Below are 19261 nucleotides of genomic sequence, written 5' to 3' on the forward strand. Positions count from 1 at the left end.
CTTGTTAAAGTAACTTCTCAGAAAGGGGTGGACAGGCTCTCCATATGCATGACTGCTGTTCGGGTTAGGCTGGTCTGGGAAGCTTCTACAAACTAATTATGTGCTCTCCCAGTAACCCCAGTAACTGTTCCCTCCCCAACTCCCAGCCTACCTACCTATCTAAAATACAGTCTATAAAAGTAACCAAGGATGTCAACACAGACTTCTGAAACTCCTATTTTGGGCAAAGGCTATCAATTACATTTCAAAGACATACTCTAAAAGTATTAACTCAATATAACAAATGATAAAACTTCATTTTACATAGCTAATGTATAGCTGTCATATGCAGTCAATCTGTTACTTTACTCAAACAATTATCTAGGAAGATAACTTTCATAGGTAAACCATGTATTATAATTAGAAATGATAATACATTTAAGCAATGTCATGAAACAGGAGAGTTCTAAAGATACCATATCTAGGCTAAAACAACCAAGAAAATCCAAATCGAAACCAAAACAAAAAACAAACAAAAAAACACAAACAAAAACAAAACTAAACAAAAAAAACAAACGCTAAGTATAATAGAATGAAGAGACATCACGTATTTGGGAAGAACAACCAAGCAGCATAGTGGAACATAACCCAATTAGAAATAACCTTTGGCACCCTGAAAGAAGGGACCTATAACTTAAAGAGAAGGCCGGGACCTACTATCAGGTGGTTTAGACAGGACTAGGGAAATAGATACCAAAGAAAAAAGTAGGGATCAGGCCTGTGGCTGGAGTCTTATAAGTAGGGGTCATCATTTAGCTTAAAGATGGGAGTTGGAAAAGATGTCATAGGGAAAGTATAGAAATGTCATCCCAAAGGGATAATTTTAGTTACTTATAAAAAAGAAAACAGCAAGATAAATCCTGAAAATTGTGAATTAAAAAAAAAAAGATGCTAAAGGTTCAATTGTACATACATACCTTCCATAGAAGCATAAAGTTTATTCTAATTTAAGACTTGAAAACAAACAGAAACTGTATTCTTGGTAGATAGACACTAATAAAAACTTACCAGGAATTACGACTATTTTTAAAACTTATTTTCTAAGATACATACCTGGCGCTCATGTCTCATTCAATTACAATCACTAGGGTTATTCAAGTCTTCACTGGGCATTTAACTCTACTATATTTATATTATGTAAGATACAGATAAAATCCTGGTTCAAAATTCACTTGACACTTTGGCTAATTTATTTTTTCAGAATATTAAAAAGTAAACACCATTTCAGACTAATTACTAAGTAATGTTCAAGGCAATTAAAAAAGTATATATAAACTCTCAGGGATACAATTAATACAAGAATAGGACTGAAAATGTCATTCTTACTGTATCAGTAGGAATCTATTCCTGAATCAAGGTCCCAGACCTGAGATACTAAGTTTCGACCAAACTCCAAGTCCTTGACCTTAGCTGCCAAACCCAAGTAGTGAAGACTTTTGCCAGAAATGGAGGGTAATACGTATACTGTAGCTATAGTAGTTTGGGGGACCTGCAGTTAGTCTTGTCACGAGTACAGCATCTAAAATGTTACATCCCTGAGTTCTCATGGCTTGATACCTCTTCCCATCCTTACCGTCTTTGGTTCTTTTATTTCCTTGTGCTAGAGTAGCCTAGTATTTGCAGGGTCCATAATATATTGCTAGACTTGATCAAGATCAGCATGAGAATTGGGCTAAGTTGAGTTTGGAGATGAAGTTAGTGCCAGTAGCTCAGAGGGGCAGAGGGAAGGCAAATATTTGAGAACTAAGCAAAAGGAATTAATGAGGTAAGGACAAAACTGTGGTGATTTGTTATATAAGATTATAATGGAACAGTCCAGGAAAAAATGGTTCGGGGGAAATGAATTTAATGCTTGAGGATTACGAAGTCTGCAAAGAGTCTCTCAATGTTAAGGGACCTAAGGATTAAGTTGAGAATTTGGAGAATCCGGACATCTAAAAATTCAAAATACCTCAAAAATTCAGATAGATAAACAGTTGATAAATACTTAAAAGCTGCCAGTATATATCCCCTCAAATTAACTGAAATAAGTTACATAATTATTATAGTTAACATCTACTAAACACTTTACCTCTGTACTATGCATATTATTAAAAGTTCACAGCAATTCTATGAGGAATATATTATCATCCTGTTTTTACAGGTGAGGAAATTGAGGCTTATCGAGATAAAACGATTCACCCAAAGTCTCATAATTAGAAGTGGTAAAACCAAGTTTTAATTCTGAATTCAGAGTTTGTGCTCTTAACACTATGTGATACTTGTACTTCAAAGAAAACAACTGTAAAAAAACAGAAGCAAAGCTATTTTAAACCATGGGTTTTCAAACTTTTTATAGCAGTGGACTCTTTCAAATGAAATGTTTCACAGAAGCCAATTTATAAAACAAATAAAAGCTAAGGAACCTGATTACCCATCAGTATTTGAGGCCTCAACAGACTTATTTTCTATCATTCCATTTTGATTTTAAGTAGTAATACTGTTATATTTTAAATTCTAATAGAAACTACTTATATTTAAATGAACGGAATGCAAGATCAGTAGACTGGGGCTCTAATAACATCCATATTTACTACAATTAATAACATATTTCTAATGTAATGAATTTAATGTATTAAAAACCAATAATTAGCCTAAAATAATCCAAAGTGTGTGTGTGTGGGCAGCGGGGGGTGGGGGTGGGGGGGCTAGAAACCAGGGCTTGAAACACACAACATTCAAAATTTTATGGATAAATTACTACCTGTGCTAACTTTTGGATATTAAATAAAAAGAAAGGGGAAGATGGAAATATAAAGTCAACTCATGAACAACGAATGTGGTGGGTTAGGGCACTGACCCCTACACAGTTGAAAATCCATGTATGATTTTTGACTCCCCTAAAACTTCAGCTGTCCCTCAGTATCTTCCAGGGATTGATTCCAGGCCTTGCTGTGGATACCCAAACCCACAGATGCTCAAGTCCCTTACATAAAATAGAATAGGAGCAATGCATACAGTCGGTCCTCCACATCTGCAGATTCCCAACCGTGGATAGAAAATACTGTGTTCAGTATGGCTCTTATAGATCTAGTTACATTTTTCTGGAGCACCAGTAACTAACCACTTTGCTGATCACTCTATCTACTCTTCCATTCATCACTCTCAGACCCATCCTTTCTTTAACCATTATGGCATTTACTATATCTTACACCCCTTTCTCCTTCTCAACAATTACTGAATCTTCTTACTTATCTATGTATCTTATAGAGTATTTTACTTTTTCCTAATTCTTGCACGTATTTTCACTTCCATATGAACTGCATTATATAAACCAATAAATCAAGATACTGCATAGTAAAGAGGGTAAACATGTTGTGTATTAAACTAATGAGATACAAACACTGAATCATGAAGCTGAATTTATATATCAGCATATGAGATAGAAATGAATTTTAGAAATGTGTGCATGCTTTCTATAACTTATTTTCAATGTGATTGTCATCTTACTTAGTTCTTTGCCAGTTAATTTTTCCAACACTGTCTATTCGTTATGATGGGTCCCTTCCTGAAAAATATTTTAAAAACTCTACCTTTCACTACCTTACTGCCTGAGCACAGTGCCATATTAACTGCAGACACATTTAAGTAAATGCACTAAAAGTTCAAGAACAATCTGAGTCAGCGAAAGAAGAACAGTGATTTCTTTTGATGGCGTGCACGTATCTGGCAGGGAGCACCAAGAACTCTCAGGGATAAATAAGCACGTTTATAAATATATAAATATTTAAAACACTGCAAAAATAAAATCTTGATTACTTTCCAGATTATTTCAAATGAAACAATTTGGGGCATTATTATTTAAAGGAGGAAACTAAATGGAAAAATGTCTTACGGTGATGATTCCAGAACGATGCTGTTAGCTTGCGTTGAAGATGGTGATCTGTGATTCACGAATACTTCACTTGGGGAAGTGTGAACCACATGGTCTACCAAATGACCAACTGAAGATGGTCGTAACCGGGATCCCTCTTGTGTGAATGCAGAATTTCGACTGCATCAAGAGGAAGAAAACTGAGTAAAAATGTGCTTTAATTCAATTTTTTTCAAGCTTTTTAATTAGATAATTGCATTAGAAAGTGGGTGTATGTTTTTAAAACTAACCACATTGACTAAGTGGAGTCTCTGACAAAAATAGTGTGATGTAAACAGAGAGAACACAGAAGAGGAAGTCGAAGATATAATAAGCTATATTCAACCACCTGCCACCACAAGGATTTTACTTATTCAGTCATCTATTATCTCTAGCAACCTTAATGTTTCTAGATTTTAGTCACTACAACTTTTGTTTTAATCAGTATTTTAAAAATAATAGAATAAATGATTCAGAAATATCTTCCTGGTCTGAATTATTTTTTAATCCTTATAAATGCTTTTATTTATGGGGCTTTAATTCCTGAGAATAGATACTGCATAATATAGTTCCATTCTCATAAGTGACATAGTCACATGAATCATTATTGTCATTACTTTTATTAATTACGATAGCTAACATTTGAGCACTTATTATGTGCCAGGCATTGTTCTAAGCATTTTACATATATAACATCATTTAATCTTCAACAATATTACAAGAAAGACACCATTATTGTAAGTATAATTTTGTAGATGAGGAAAATGGGACAAAGATTAATTAACTTAAAGTTCCAACATATAGTGACTCCAAGGCCCACACTCTTAACCACTACACGTACTGTCGTTTTAGAATTTAGAAAAAATTTTTTTCAGATCATACCTAAAATTGCTTCATTTACCAGAAATTTAATCAGAACTACTGCCAATTAATTAATTAAATCACTTGGTTTAAATTTCTTGTTCTTGGTAACAAATGGAGAAATAGCTGACTGGAAAAGGGACCAGAAAAAGTTTCTGGATTTTCTTCACTCAAGTTAATTAACCTTTGAATACAGGTAGTCTTTTTTAAAAAGAGATGATTTAGCAACCTGCAATTATTAAAAGAGAAACTTATGAGTCCATTTTTTCTAGTAGTAAGGAAGACATCTACATGTTAGGTAATATTCTCTGAACCAAACTGTTATGCACATACTTTACTTGTAATATGGTAGAAGTTTATTCTTTGGCTGACAAACATCCATCAGTGACACAACTTTTGGAATCTTGTGCACACTTATTGATATTAATGTGTATAAAATATTTCTAAAGAAAGACTTCTTCAAATATTATATTCCATACCAAAATTCAAGTATTTTGTATATCAACCTTATGGGTTAACAAGGTCTATCAATATGCTGACATACATTTTTTTATTATTACCTTAATTACATACATATATTACAACAGATTTGTTAACATTATAAAATTAAGACAACATCTTTGGCTAGTACAAGTTTATTAGTTTATTATTATTATCTATACCAAAGCATACAGCTTTTGTGAGAAATGCTAGAATAAAGTATAGAAACAGTAAGTGCTGAATAACAGAGTACTTACTAATGTAGCTATGGCTAAGCTTGTGGGAACTAATGTTGGAGATCCCTTTTTGCAGACCATAGAAAGTGGCAGAGAAGTGGTTCGGGTAGGAGCTTAAGTAAGAGAATCCTAATTACTTAGCATTTTCAAACAACATACTCCCCTAGAAATTCTGTTGGAGAGGCACATGGAAAAGTGCACAACAACAATACCCCCAGATTTTAAGTTTACTAATTGATCTTGATTTATTAGCTAGGGAGCCTTACTATGAAAGTCAACTACGTAAAAAAGTGAGCATCCTTGTTGAATGCTCTACTAACTTCCTTGCCAAGGATATTCCATGCCACTTACGCAACGAGCTGTAGGCTAAGAGGGCTAAGAGGAAAAATTTGCTCTGGAGCAACAAAAATCATGTCTGATCAAAAAATTTAAATATAAAGATTTACATATTTTGATCTTCAGGCAATGGAGATATCCAATAATTTAGAAATGAGCAAAATGTACACCTGATGTTAGTCTGTACTTACTGATTAGGAGTTCCAGGTGGAGATCGTGATGGAAGGCTTTGTGTTTCTAACCTGTCATCAGATATTGAATTTCTGCTTACTACTTCCCAATCCATTAATTTCCGTGCCAAGGGCTTACTTGGGGATCTGTAGAAATAATTTAAGATATAAAAAATTTTTAATTTTATAACCTAAAGTATGAACCAAATCTTGGAATCTGTATTAATAGATCATATCCTAGATGAGTATACATAAACAGTTTACTTGTAAGAAATGAATATATTTGGAAGCTATTTACCAAATTATTTCCTAAGAAAGTAAATCTGCTTTATATTGAGAAGGAAGAAAAGATAAACTAGGAAAAGTAGGAAAGAGAATAGGGAAGAAGAGAAAAGGAGAGGAAACAAGAAAAAGGAAGACAAACAAAAAAAAGCAAGAGAATAGATGGCTACCAAAATTTTTCTCAGATATTATCAATATTATAGAGATTGCCTATTTCCATTCCAGAGTCTCTGAAAGTCTAACTTATTTTGAAATGTATCAAACAATTCTTAGCATATTATCTCCTGAATGTCCTTGAATCTAAACTCTGGTCTTCTGCCTCAATGAAGACAGGGTAAAAATGATAATTTTTTCTTTTTACATATAATAGGCCAGTGGATTTCTTTCTTTTCTTAAAAAAAAACCCAAACATTTGGAGGTTAACTATTCTATCTCAGGGTAGGGAATAGAAGAATATGTTTTATTAACTATCTATATTGTCAGGGACCATAGTGATAAAGATGAGAACTAAGTGATCTTTTCAGGAAAGACACTACTCTTTGTAGAGATTAAAAACCCTTAGAATTTTAGGTAAACTAAAGCCTTTGAGATGCAGTTAATATGGAGTCTAATATGAATTAAGCTACTTATATAAAAACAATATATCAACTTGTAAACTGACGGTTTTATATTTCAGTAATAAATTCACTGAAGCACACAGAAATATACTGGACTAAAGAGCATGATAACAATTACCAAGAGTACTCAATAAAATTTATGTGCATACTAGGAAGCATTAAAATCATTATGGGTAGAGACCCTAAATCCTAGTTTTGACCTTCCATTAGACAAATTAGGTTTCTACATCTCAATATCTAAATTTACTAGTACAATGTGATCTTAAGTTTCTTCCTTACCTCTTGAATTTTATGATATACAAGTATCTAAGTTTTCGGTGCAATGTTTTAGTCTATTAATTTTAGTAAACCACAAGTAACTTAAATTACTTATAAATCCAAACCACTCTTAAGTACCTATTAGTTCATGTATTCATAGCCAAAATCTTTTTAATCTATCCTAATAACATCTCCTTAACTTAAGAACATTTAACATTTTCTGAGATGTGATGCTATCGAATAAAAAAAGATTTGACTCGGATTTCATTTTTCATAAGTGAATTTAAAGTTATTTAAGCATGAGCATTTCCCATTACCCAAGTTTAAATTATAGGATTTTCTGACTTGAAGACAACTCAGGACACATACTGCATTCCAAATATTCCTATCGGTCACAATAAAATGAAAATAAAGTACATTATCTCATGTATTAGATTTTTAAAATAAAGATTATTAAAAGAAACCTTAGGATTTACAGCTCTTTTATTAATGAGTTATCTTAATGCTAATAAACTATTCTTTCTCATATATTAGACTACTAAATGTAAGCTGTAAGAGAGTTCACTAACCGCAGTCAGGAGATCAAGAACTTTCATTTTCTAACAGAGGAAAAAAGTCATATGAAGGAAGAAAATATCCAGTTATACTCACCTAGCACAAAGCGTCAGAACACTTTACTGTTGTTAATAAACTAAACATGGTTGGAACTGCTTTGCATTTAAAACTAAATTTCAGGTATTTTATTAACAGTTTTAACCTCAGAGACCCACCCACTCAAGCTTGCTATCTATGTTTCCTGTTGAGTGTGGAAATTTCAGAGAAAAAAATACCACACTTCATCAGTGTGTTTGCAATGTGGTAAATTTATTTTCTGACCATGGCACCTTATTTTTCTGTTGCATGGGAACATTCTTTTGCTTTCTTACGAGATATTATATGACAACTGAAAAGTGTGAAAGTAATTCAAAGAGTTGATACATAAGAAAATAAATTAACTTATTTATTATTGCTAGGAAAAAAACACCCTTACATAAAAAGTTTAAGAAATCTTTTCTATTTATACTGCTAACTAAATTTCCATGAGTGAACAAGAACTCTAGAATTCTCTAATACTCAAACAGAATAAGTTAATTTAATAATTGGTAAAACTATTAGAGTATTTTAGTAGATATGCATCAGGTTATCACAATGATATTCTGATATACTGTAAAAACCACCCTACAAAAACTCAATCTTTCAGAGTTAGTAGGATCATTAAAAGAGTACTATTAAAACCTCATCCCAGGTGATGACTTATTATTTCAAGGAGGATTCATACAATTCCGGCATAACAAAATAACAGTTATTTGAAGTTTATCATATTGGAATTTTAGCTCTACTATTCATTGAATAATGCATATTTGTTTTATAAAATCACCTGTTAAACAATTTCACATTTTAATAATGCATATAAAAAAAATGAAGAACTAAGATGCAGGTATAACTATCTTTGTAGTTCTCAAAATCTGTTATGGTAAAAATATGGAAACATTAACACTTATAAGAAAGTCATTTGCATGTGATACTAACACTAATATATAAATGGTATTCATATTAGGACATTCATATTAGGACATCATACAACAGCAGATCTAGTTATCAGATCATGTTCATTTTCAGTATTTTTATAAATATCAAGCAAGAAAGCAATGTTAAACTTCCTGTTAGAAAAAGAAACAAGTATTAAGTATTTTGTTATGGTGCAGTTTTAACAGAAAAAAATTAGAAAATATTTATTTTGATTTTAAAAAGTCTGAAAAGAGTGTTGCAAGTAAGTTATAGTACTAAGATTAGGACAAGTACATTTGAAATTAAAACAACAAAGTTGATAGGAAGTAAACTCTTAAGAGCAATTTCAAGGAAAACAACTTTGAATTAACATTTTACTATACATTTTACCTTTTCACAGGTCCTTAGTACTTTCTAACTGGAATCAAGGGTATCTAACTGGAAATGGGAGGATTTTGAATAATTTCAGTAGCCATATCTATTAGGGTAGGCATCTCTGTGTTCTTACTTTCTTTTTTTTCTCCCTTCTGAAATAACCAAGCCACTAATATAACACTAAGATATATATTTAATAGAGAATATTTCCCCCACAAATCTAAACATAAATAATAAATAAACTTCAAAACTTTTTGAACAAATACTGAAATGAATTACATCATTCAAATTCAAGTAACTTATCACAGTAGAATGCTATAGTCCTGACCAGCTAAATCCTTCCTATATTCAGGCATTTTCATCGATGGTTTTCCTGTTGGGTAGATTATTCATAAACAAATAAGAATGAAGGTAAGCCAGGAATGAAGGGAAAAAAATGCAAGTAAATTTTATTATTCAAACCAATACAAATCATATTTTAATGATTTTTTTTGTTTGTTTGTTTCAAATATCCTTTCTCTAAGGAACTTATATCATCATTTTTATTTTTATAAGCATTCAGGGCATAGTACTGGCACAGCCTCAGAAGGTCTTAGAAATGACTATGATTCCAGAGGCATGGAAGTGGCAGGGTAAAGGGAAGAATCATAAAGTTCTATCTATAGTTTAGGATTAAAAGATTTCACTGTTTAAAGATTTGCTGACATTATAAATGACTAGATTTTTCAACATCAAAGAAAATGTCTATGATAGATTAAGTGATAAAAACAAGCAACAAAAAGTATACAACACTTTTTAAAACAAATAAAATACAAACATACATATAAATATCTCTGTGAGTATATGCATGGTAAAATCTTAACTAGTAAATACCAAAAAAATTTTAAATGACTGCACTGGGGGTCAGAACTTTTCTTTATGTTACTTGGCATTGCTTGGGTTTTAAGAAAATAATAAACTACCACTTATACGAGTAGAAAAAGCAATAGAGTAATTTATACTTTGGAGGGAAGAAAGAGAAAAACAAAAATTCCTTTCATTCCAGAAACACAAAGGAATGTCTTACGAGTAAAGACTAAGCTAAAGTAAAGTAAAATCAAAAGTAAAATTTGCTAGGTCTCATTTATTAGAATTCTCAGGCCTCCAATGGCAATAGACTGAACTCTTTAAGGGATTAATTCTAAGCCATTTTCATTGAAAACACACTGCTTCGCTTAAAAAAAAAAAAACTACATATCTCACATATTATTATATGAGTTGAGGCTACTGCAGTGAATAAAACAAACAAAAGTCCTGCCTTCATAGAGCTGACATTCTAGTGGGAGAGACAGACAATAAATAAGATCATCTCTCATATCTCTGAGACAAGAAGTAGTCAGGCACTCACTATTCTGTAGAGGTTAAAAGTATGGGTAAGAGCCTGAAATGCCTGGGTTAAAATTGTGGCTACATCTCTTATTCAAACTTGCTCTGCTGTTTTCCCATCTGTAATGGAATTTATCTCCTTGAGTTATGGGGACTGTGAGTTAATATACAAAAATCACCTGGCACAGATAAGCATAAAATGTAAGTTAGCCACTATTAGATTCACTGGTCAATCTCTACTTACATCCCCATATAGTTGATTCTATCACAGCAGCCAGAATGATTTACCTACAACCCCCATATTTGTATTATGGTACGTTTAAAACACAGACATAAGTAGAGAGAATACATTAATAAACCCTGTGTATTCAGGACCCAGTTTCGATAATTATCATCATGCTCAATCTTGTTTCATCTCTAGCACCTACTCTAACCCTCTCACCCCATTTCTTTTGAAGCAAATTCTAGATATCATATACTATTTGTAAATACTTCAGTGTACCATTCTGCCAGAATTTAAAAAATACAAGTCAATTTATATACCTTCCATGCTCTCAGCCTCCATTGGCTTCCACTTAAAATCTAAAGCCCCTGAATTTCTAGCATAGGGTCATACAAGTTCTGGAGGCTGCCTACCTCTCTATCTCTTCTATCATTGCCTTCCTCATTCTGGTGCATTATTGGCCTGCTCTTCCTGAAACATAAATAGGCTTCAGTTCCATGGCCTTGTATTAGCTCAATCATTTACTTATATTAGATATCTGTTGCACCAATCAGAATTTAAACTCCATAGGAGTAAGGTGTACATCTTGTTCTTCACTGTATTCCCAGGGCCTGAAACAATGCTCAGCAGAGTAGGTCTTCAAAAAATATTTGCAGCCACTGATTTGGTCACTCTCCCTCTTTCACAGCTCTGCCTCTGAATATTTAATCATTTATTGGATAATCCTGTTATGAGTGCTGCTTAGGCATCTCAAACTAGACCTGTGCTAATTTTACTCCTTTTTCCATTACAAATTTGTTCTCCCTCCCAAATTGCCTGTCCAGTGCATGTCACTCAAATCTGATAGTCTTTCCAGATACTACTGTCTCTAACACATCTTTATCCAATTGGTCAACAACTGCTAGCCCGACCTAAAAAACATTCTCCAAATTTGCTCCCTAGTATCCATTTTATTGCCAATGTTTTAGGTCAGGCTTTCATCAATAACCTTCTAATGGTCTCTGAATACCCAGTCTTTATTTTGACCCATTCCCTATCCTTGCTCATAAAACTATTTTCTAAAACATAAATCTAATAATGTTATTTCACTCATTAAAAGCAATTGGCTATTAACATATCCTAAGAAAGTGAAGATAACTAAATGGCACCCAACTAAAAAGCAAGTTATTTCTTAACAATATGATTTTAAAAAATATAAAAATGGACTGAATAATAAAATGAATCAGTTTCTCAAAAAAGTTTTAAAAAAGGGAAATGAACATTTCAACAAAATGTTATATTAATAATATAATACTCAACTGTCTAGTCAGAGCACAGGGTTAATTTAGCTTATGTTAAAAAAATGAATAAACTAGACAAGCTACTTCACTATTCCTTCAACCTAATTTGTTGTTTAATTAAAGAAAGGCTCATGGGATAACTCTGTTATCATATTTAGAAAAAGAGTTTTTAATAATTTTAATCTTTTTTTTTTTTTTTAAAGAAAAATTAAGACACTGAAATAGAAGTGGCTTACCTTGCAAATACCCTGTCTTTATTTGCCTTTTCTTTGCCATACTGCACTGACTGGACTTCGGTTCTCCCGCTGAAATACATAAATATGCACAATAAGAGAACTATAAAATTAAATGACAATGCACGACATAATTATATTACGATATCATAAGAGACAAAATATTTCTAGCAGAGATGAGAGAGCAAAGGATAAGAAGAAAAGACTGGACTACATTCCAATTCTACCTGAATGGATGAAGCTTAATTACAGTTCTTCCATTAATGAATAAAGATGTGTTCTACACGCACTACGTTATCAGATACTTCTTTGAGAGTGAATATGACAGAAGTAATTTTGCATAAGAGGAATTCCTTCTCTACTATGTACTGGAAAGGTACTCCCTCTAGACTCAGAGATAGGTTGTTATGTCTCAGCTCATTTAAGCCCTGCCCCCACCCTATAAATCTGTGATTTAGCCAGTATCTCTACTACTCCTTAATGAAGGGCCCAAAACATGGGGGATCTTGAAGAACAGCTCTTCCCTTGGGCAAGCTTTTCTTCCTCATCTACTGGTAATGGTCATAGATATGAAGACTGGTTACATCCTCAAATCCTTCCATATCCAGACACATGCAATTCCAGATTTTTGTACGCAGTAAGAAACTAAGGACAGAAATATGGTTGGGAGTTGGGCACTACAGGGAATTCGTCTTGAAGCTGATTTGTCTAGCAAACACACTGTTTAGCATGGGAACTGATCCTTCTCTTAGGTATACCAATATATTCACACCAAATTTGTTAATAAGAACTTGGTTCTCAGAGAATTTACCTGACATATATTATTTAACTATGAATGAACATAAATGCCTAGCATATCAAATATAACCATTTACTGATGTAGGTATCTAATACATATAAAAGCAGCCACATAGGTTTCCAAAGCCAAGCCAAGCCAAGCCAACAATTTTAAGATCATCTTTCATGGATAAGAATAGATAAATGTGAATAGAATGCATGTCTGTTGAAGTTTTAATGGAAAAGTCAGAAACATTACAATGATTTTTAAATTTAGATAAGTTGAAGTTTCTTAAGAAAATATATTTCCTTTAAGAAGGATAAACTATACTTGTAATTGCAAACAAGGTATCAAGTTAAGATTCACCATTTCTTGTATTTCAATATTAGAACAATGATTTTAATCTCTTGGGTATTTAGAACAGATCATAAGGGTTTGTGTAAGAGGAGGTTGGTGGAGAAGTAATAAATCTTCTGATATTCCAAATTTCAGCTCTAAATCTAAATAATATTTCAAAATTTTAAGTATTACGATAGTTCTAGTATTTCCAACTATTGCTTATTATGATGGGAGAAGAAAATCCCATTTATTTAATGCATATCCTTCAGGACTAGGGTTGTGTCCAGATAAACATTTGTCATGCTGCCATTCCTACCTCATTTATAAGATTTTTAATCATTTCGATGATTAAAAAGTGCTTTGGTTATGTTTTTAAAGTTATTAAGGACTACAAATATAACATTTAACTTTTACAACTATAAAATAGATGGTTAATATATATACTCATTTAATGTTAACTGAGCCGTCATAGGCCTCAATCCTGTCCTTCCGTGCTCTGCTAAATTATGTGGGAGGCTAAGAGTCAACAAACTCTATTTTCCAGGTTCCTTTGCAAGTTGGCTTTCAGTTAGGTTCTCCTTTTTTTCTGCCGGGAGATCAGAAAGAAGACCAAGTTAAAAACAAGGGACTGGCAGATGCTGGTAGCTGCTGTAACAATAGTGTGGATAGAACACAGGGATAAACAGCATCTTATAGATGGTACCATCCCTGATCAAAGCAGTGCTTCCCTGGCAGATCCAGAACTGACTGTGGCAGTGGCTTTAACTTTGTAGTAGCCAGTCCATGCTTGTGGACTCCAGCCTAGAAGTAACACAAGTCTGATCCTTAAGCATTATCCATTCTTCCTGTTTGCTCCTCCAAAACACTCCTCCTCCTTTTTGTTTTTCCAGCCTTTCTATGTTATCTATTCCTTCAATTAAATTGCTTTCATTTGAAAAATCAAAAGAGGTTCCTGTTTCCCTGATACATTCATTTTTCAGTGAGGAGGATTTAAACAGGACATTGGCACTCAAAAGGTTGGATTAACAAGCTGAATTTCATAATACAAATATAAAGATTAAATTGAAACATGAGGGAGCAATTAAAGGTTTATATTTCACATTATCCATAATATTATTATTTAGAGGTTCGATATTATTGAACAAAATGCAAAACTGTATCATAATCTAAGAACACTAAATTCTGACAGTAAAATACTTATCTTTAGAACAATGAGAAAAATAACAATTGGTAAAAGAACACAGGCTTATTATAAATAATTCAAGAAATGTAGAAAAAGCATAACGAAAAGTAAAAAACTAAACAAATGCCAAATATAGCTAGAGACCTACCCCTAAAAAATAATCTAATCGTGAGCAGATAAAAATCATTCTAAAATTCTATATATACACATAGAAAAGGTTATAAAATATGTACATAATTCTATTACTATGCTATATATGCCACTTTTAATGATAATATTAAACTAATTTCCCTTGAGCTGAAAAAAAGAAAAAGACCACCATTAACAAAAAAGAAAAAAAAAAAAAAGGAAAAGGAAAAAAGATTAGGTAAACCTTAAGCAGCTGGTGTATTAATGTTTTAATTTTTGTTAATATGGATTCTATAGTTCCACTAGTCCCTTGCTTAACCTCTCTATTGTTTTCTTTTATTATATTATTACTTTGCTTTCTTATATTATTACTTTGTCAAGGTTTATATAACATTTTAATTCTATCTATAGTCATAATTCTCAGAGTTGCCAAGGATTAGTTCTGTATTTAAAGGGCTTAATTTAAATTCTTAGTTCTTTTACTAGGATTCTTCTTGAGTCATTTTGATTTCTCTCCTGGACAGCTTAATTTTATATTAAATTTTTTTTCGAGATGGTTCAGAGATGTTATATTTTCCAAGATTTTGTATATTTGTTAATGTCTATCTACTAACTTTAGATTTCAATGGCAACCTGGCTAAGTATATTTTTTGGTCACTTTTTTGTTCTTTAAGACTTGGTAGACAAAGAGTGGTCTACATGCCATGTATAAGCCTGAAGAAAAGTTTTATTTGGCATTCAGTGTTTAAAAATATTTAATCCAAACTGATAAACCTCTAATAAGATTGAACAAATGAAAAAGAGAGAAGACACAAGTTTATCAAAATCAAGAATGACATAAATGACAATCCTACAGATGCTAGAGATATTAAAGAGATAACGAGAATATTATAAACTTTATGCCAAAAAATTGAACAACTTTGATGAAATGATAAATTCCTTGAAAAACATAAACTACCAAGCTTGCTCAGGAAGAAAGAAAATCTGAACTGCTTCATATCTAATAAAGAATTTGAATGTGTTATTCAAACGCTTCATATAAATAAAACTTCTGGCCTAGATAAATGAATTGGTAAATTCTGTCAAACATTTCAACAGGAAATAATATCATTACTACAAAAACTCTTTCAGAAAACTGAAAATGAAGGAATACTTCCAAACTCAATGAGGTAAAATTACTCTAACACCAACCTGACAATGACATTACAAGAAAACTACAGAGCAACATCCTTTGTAAATGCGGATATAAAAATTCTGAACGAAATTTTAGCAAATCAAATCAAATAATATATGAAAAGGGTAACAGATCATGACCAAATGGGGTTTATCCCCGGAACATAGGGTTGGTTTAATGCTTGCAACTCAATCAATGTAATTCATCACATAAATCATCTAAAAAGAAAAACCATGTGATTGACTCAATAGCTGCAGAAAAGGCATTTGACAAAAACTTCTAGCTAATTAGAAGTAGAGGAAACTTCCTCAACATGCATGATATAAGGCATCTATGAAAAGCAAACAACTAACATACTTAGCAGCAAAGACTAAATGCATTCCCCTAAGGAACAAGACAAGGGGTATTTGTTCTGACCACTTCTATTCAACAGTGCAACAGAAGTTCTAGATTGGGCAATAAGGAAAGAAAAATAAACAAAAAGATCAGAATAGAAAGGAAGAATTAAAGCTGTCATTTTTTTCTAGGTAGAAAATCTGTTAGAAGCTATAGAAAAGCTCTTAGAATAAGTGAGGTAAACAGAGTGTCAGGAAACGATGTCAACATAAAAAATCAATTGCATTTCTATCTAACAAACTGTGATGAGCAATTTGAAATTAAAATTTAAAAAGACCACTTATAATAGCATCAAAAATATGAAATAATTAAAGATAAATTTGGCAAAGATGTGAGACTTATACATTGAAAACTACAAACATTGCTGAAAACTAAGATGACTTAAAGACTTAAATAAAAAGATATGCCATATTTCATGAGTGAAAAATTCAGTATTTTTAAAATATTAATTCTCCTGAAACTGATCTATAATAATCCCAATTAAAATCCCAGAAGTCTTTTTTACACAGATATTGATCAGCTAATTCTAAAATTCAGATGGAAATGCAAAGGATCTAGAACACCTACAACAACTTTAAAAAAGAACAAAGATGGAAGACTAATGTAACTAGAATTTAAGAATTACATGTAAGTCCAGAAATAAGTCCACACAATATGAACAACTAATTTTCAACAATAGTGCAAAGGCAATTCAGTGGAAAAAAGACTAATCTTTTCAATACATGTTGCTGAACAACTGGATATCCACATGTAAAAAAACGAACTTCAATTCATACTTCACACTGTATACAAAAATTATTTCCAAATGAATCATAGACCTAAACATAATAGCTAAAATTATAAAAGAAAATAGAGGAATAAATCTTTGTGACCTTGGGTTAGGCAAAGATTTCTTAGATATGACACCAAAAGAAAGATCCATAATAGAACAAACTTCATGAAAATCATATGCTCTTCAGAAGCCACTAGTAAAATGAAAAGATAACAACAGGTATTGATGAGAATGTGATAAAACTGTAACTCTCATACACTGTTAGTGGGTACATAAAATGGTACAAACTGCTTTGAAAAAAAAACAGTTGGCAGTTTCTCACAAAGTTAAATATGTATTTACCACATATATGATCTGGCCATTCTACTGGTAGGTAATTAATCAAAGGAAATTAAAACAAACATCCATACAAATACTTCCATATGAATGTTCACAGTAGCTTTATTTTTAATAGCTCAAAATTGGAAACAACCCAAATGGGGACACAACTCACTTGATATCGATAATCAAGTGAATGCATAAACAAATTGTGGTACATCCATATAACGAAATACGACTGCACAATAAAAAGAAATGAACCATCAATATAGGCAACGACAAGGATAAATTTCAGAATAATTATGCTTAGTAAAAGAGGCCAGACTAAAAAGAATATGCAATATACATGTTTCGATTTACATAAAATCCTAGAAAAACCATTTATATATATATAGAATGTGTGTGTATATATATATACGTATATATAAAATATTTCGTATATATATATAAAACAGACCAGTGGTAGCAAGGGAACAAAGAAGGGTAGGAGAAAGGGGTTACAGGGAAGCATGGGGGAACATTTAGGGGTGTGTATGCTTGCTATCTTGATGTAGTGATAGAGTTATGGAGGTATATATATCTCCATGTAGTGATAGTCATGGAGGTATATATATCTCCAAACGTCAATTTTTAAACTTTAAATATCGTAGCTTATTATATGTCAATTATACCTTAATAAAGCTGTTTAAAAATGTAGAATCTGTCAGTACTAGGCCCATATTCCCCCAAGGGCAATAACAGTCTGCACGGCAGTTTTTGCTCTCCTCCCCACCAATACTTTTATTATAGCTTGTTCTTAATATCTACGGTAGATATTTCATTCTGTTCCAGTGATGATTTTCTCCCAAACTGGTTTCTTTAACTATCTTTTGAATTTGTAGTTACTCTGACTAGATTTTCTGTTTGCTGTGGTATAGTTTGGGCAAATTCCCGTTTTTTCTCATCTTACCTGAGACCTGTTTGAATTATAGTTGAAGGCTGGTTGCTACATTCTATTCATTTCTTTGTTGCCTAAGTGAAATGGTATATATATGCATATTTATGTGTATGTAGTACTTTCAAGGACAGAAGGAAGAAAAAGTTCTGCAAGAGATAAGTACAGTCTTCGTGTAATAACTCTGGGGGTCGTTTAGTTAGTAATTAAATTTATTAAGGGACTACCATTATGGTCTGTACTTTTCTCTCATTGGAGATTTCTTTCGTCTCTACTGAGATGTAGTGCCAATAGAATGCTTTTTAATTTTTCCTTGACTTTCACCATTGAGCTAATTAATACTTACTCTATTTACCTTTAAGTGTGCAAGTATCACCACCACCTTACTTTTCCCAATATGGCTTTTAGGAAGGTGATGAAGAAGTTAAACATGGTATTAAGCCACTTAAGAACCTGCTGTGCCTTCTTTATGGTTAAAATGTTCCTAATTCTGTTTTGAGTTGCTACTGAAATTCTGAGCTACTTTTACTACTTCTTTTTTGAGGGGAAAGGCATGGGATATTCTGTGCTAAGCTTTACACTGTTATTTTTTCTGGTTAAGAGTTATTCCTCAAAGACTGTTGCCCTTGGGAAAAAAATAAAAGCTATCAAAAATAAATAATAAGACAATTTTAGGAAAAGGAACCTGGGGTTATTGTTCAATGATTAAATGTGATTTTTGTATAACAGCTGTTTTGAACTCTTTACAATAAAGGGTTTGGCAACTCATATATAAAAAAGCAAAGTAACTTATACTCATACAGAAAATATCTTGGTTTTTACAAATAAAATAAAGGGGCCTTAGAACAAAGAAATTTTCTTGTAAATATTTAACACAAACACAGTGAAAATTATAGCATTTCTAGAATGTAAGTAATTACATATGATTGATTTACTTTAGAAAATAAGGATCTGGAATAAAGTCAATAGAGCAGTTTTTTCAAGTATGGTTATATCACAAGAACCTATAGAACTTTTTGCTGACATAGACAAAGGGGCCACAC

The 19261-nt window shown here is 32.1% G+C and overlaps 1 protein-coding gene across 8 annotated transcripts in view; it reads right to left on the bottom strand.

Annotated features, from left to right (window-relative positions):
* PTPN4 (protein tyrosine phosphatase non-receptor type 4) overlaps window positions 1–19261 on the bottom strand; it is a 188049-nt gene that overhangs the window by 39226 nt on the left and 129562 nt on the right. For all 8 annotated transcript variants that reach the window (XM_039872656.1, XM_039872652.1, XM_039872651.1 and 5 more), the window contains 3 exons: window positions 12199–12267; window positions 6036–6161; window positions 3914–4072 (listed from right to left, as the gene is read on the bottom strand). In XM_039872656.1, coding sequence (XP_039728590.1) covers window positions 3914–4072; window positions 6036–6161; window positions 12199–12267 — 354 coding nt within the window. The remainder of the gene's footprint in view (window positions 1–3913; window positions 4073–6035; window positions 6162–12198; window positions 12268–19261) is intronic.

Source organism: Pteropus medius, unplaced genomic scaffold (assembly GCF_902729225.1).
Source record: "Pteropus medius unplaced genomic scaffold, Ma_sr-lr_union100, whole genome shotgun sequence".
Taxonomy (NCBI): domain Eukaryota; kingdom Metazoa; phylum Chordata; class Mammalia; order Chiroptera; family Pteropodidae; genus Pteropus; species Pteropus medius.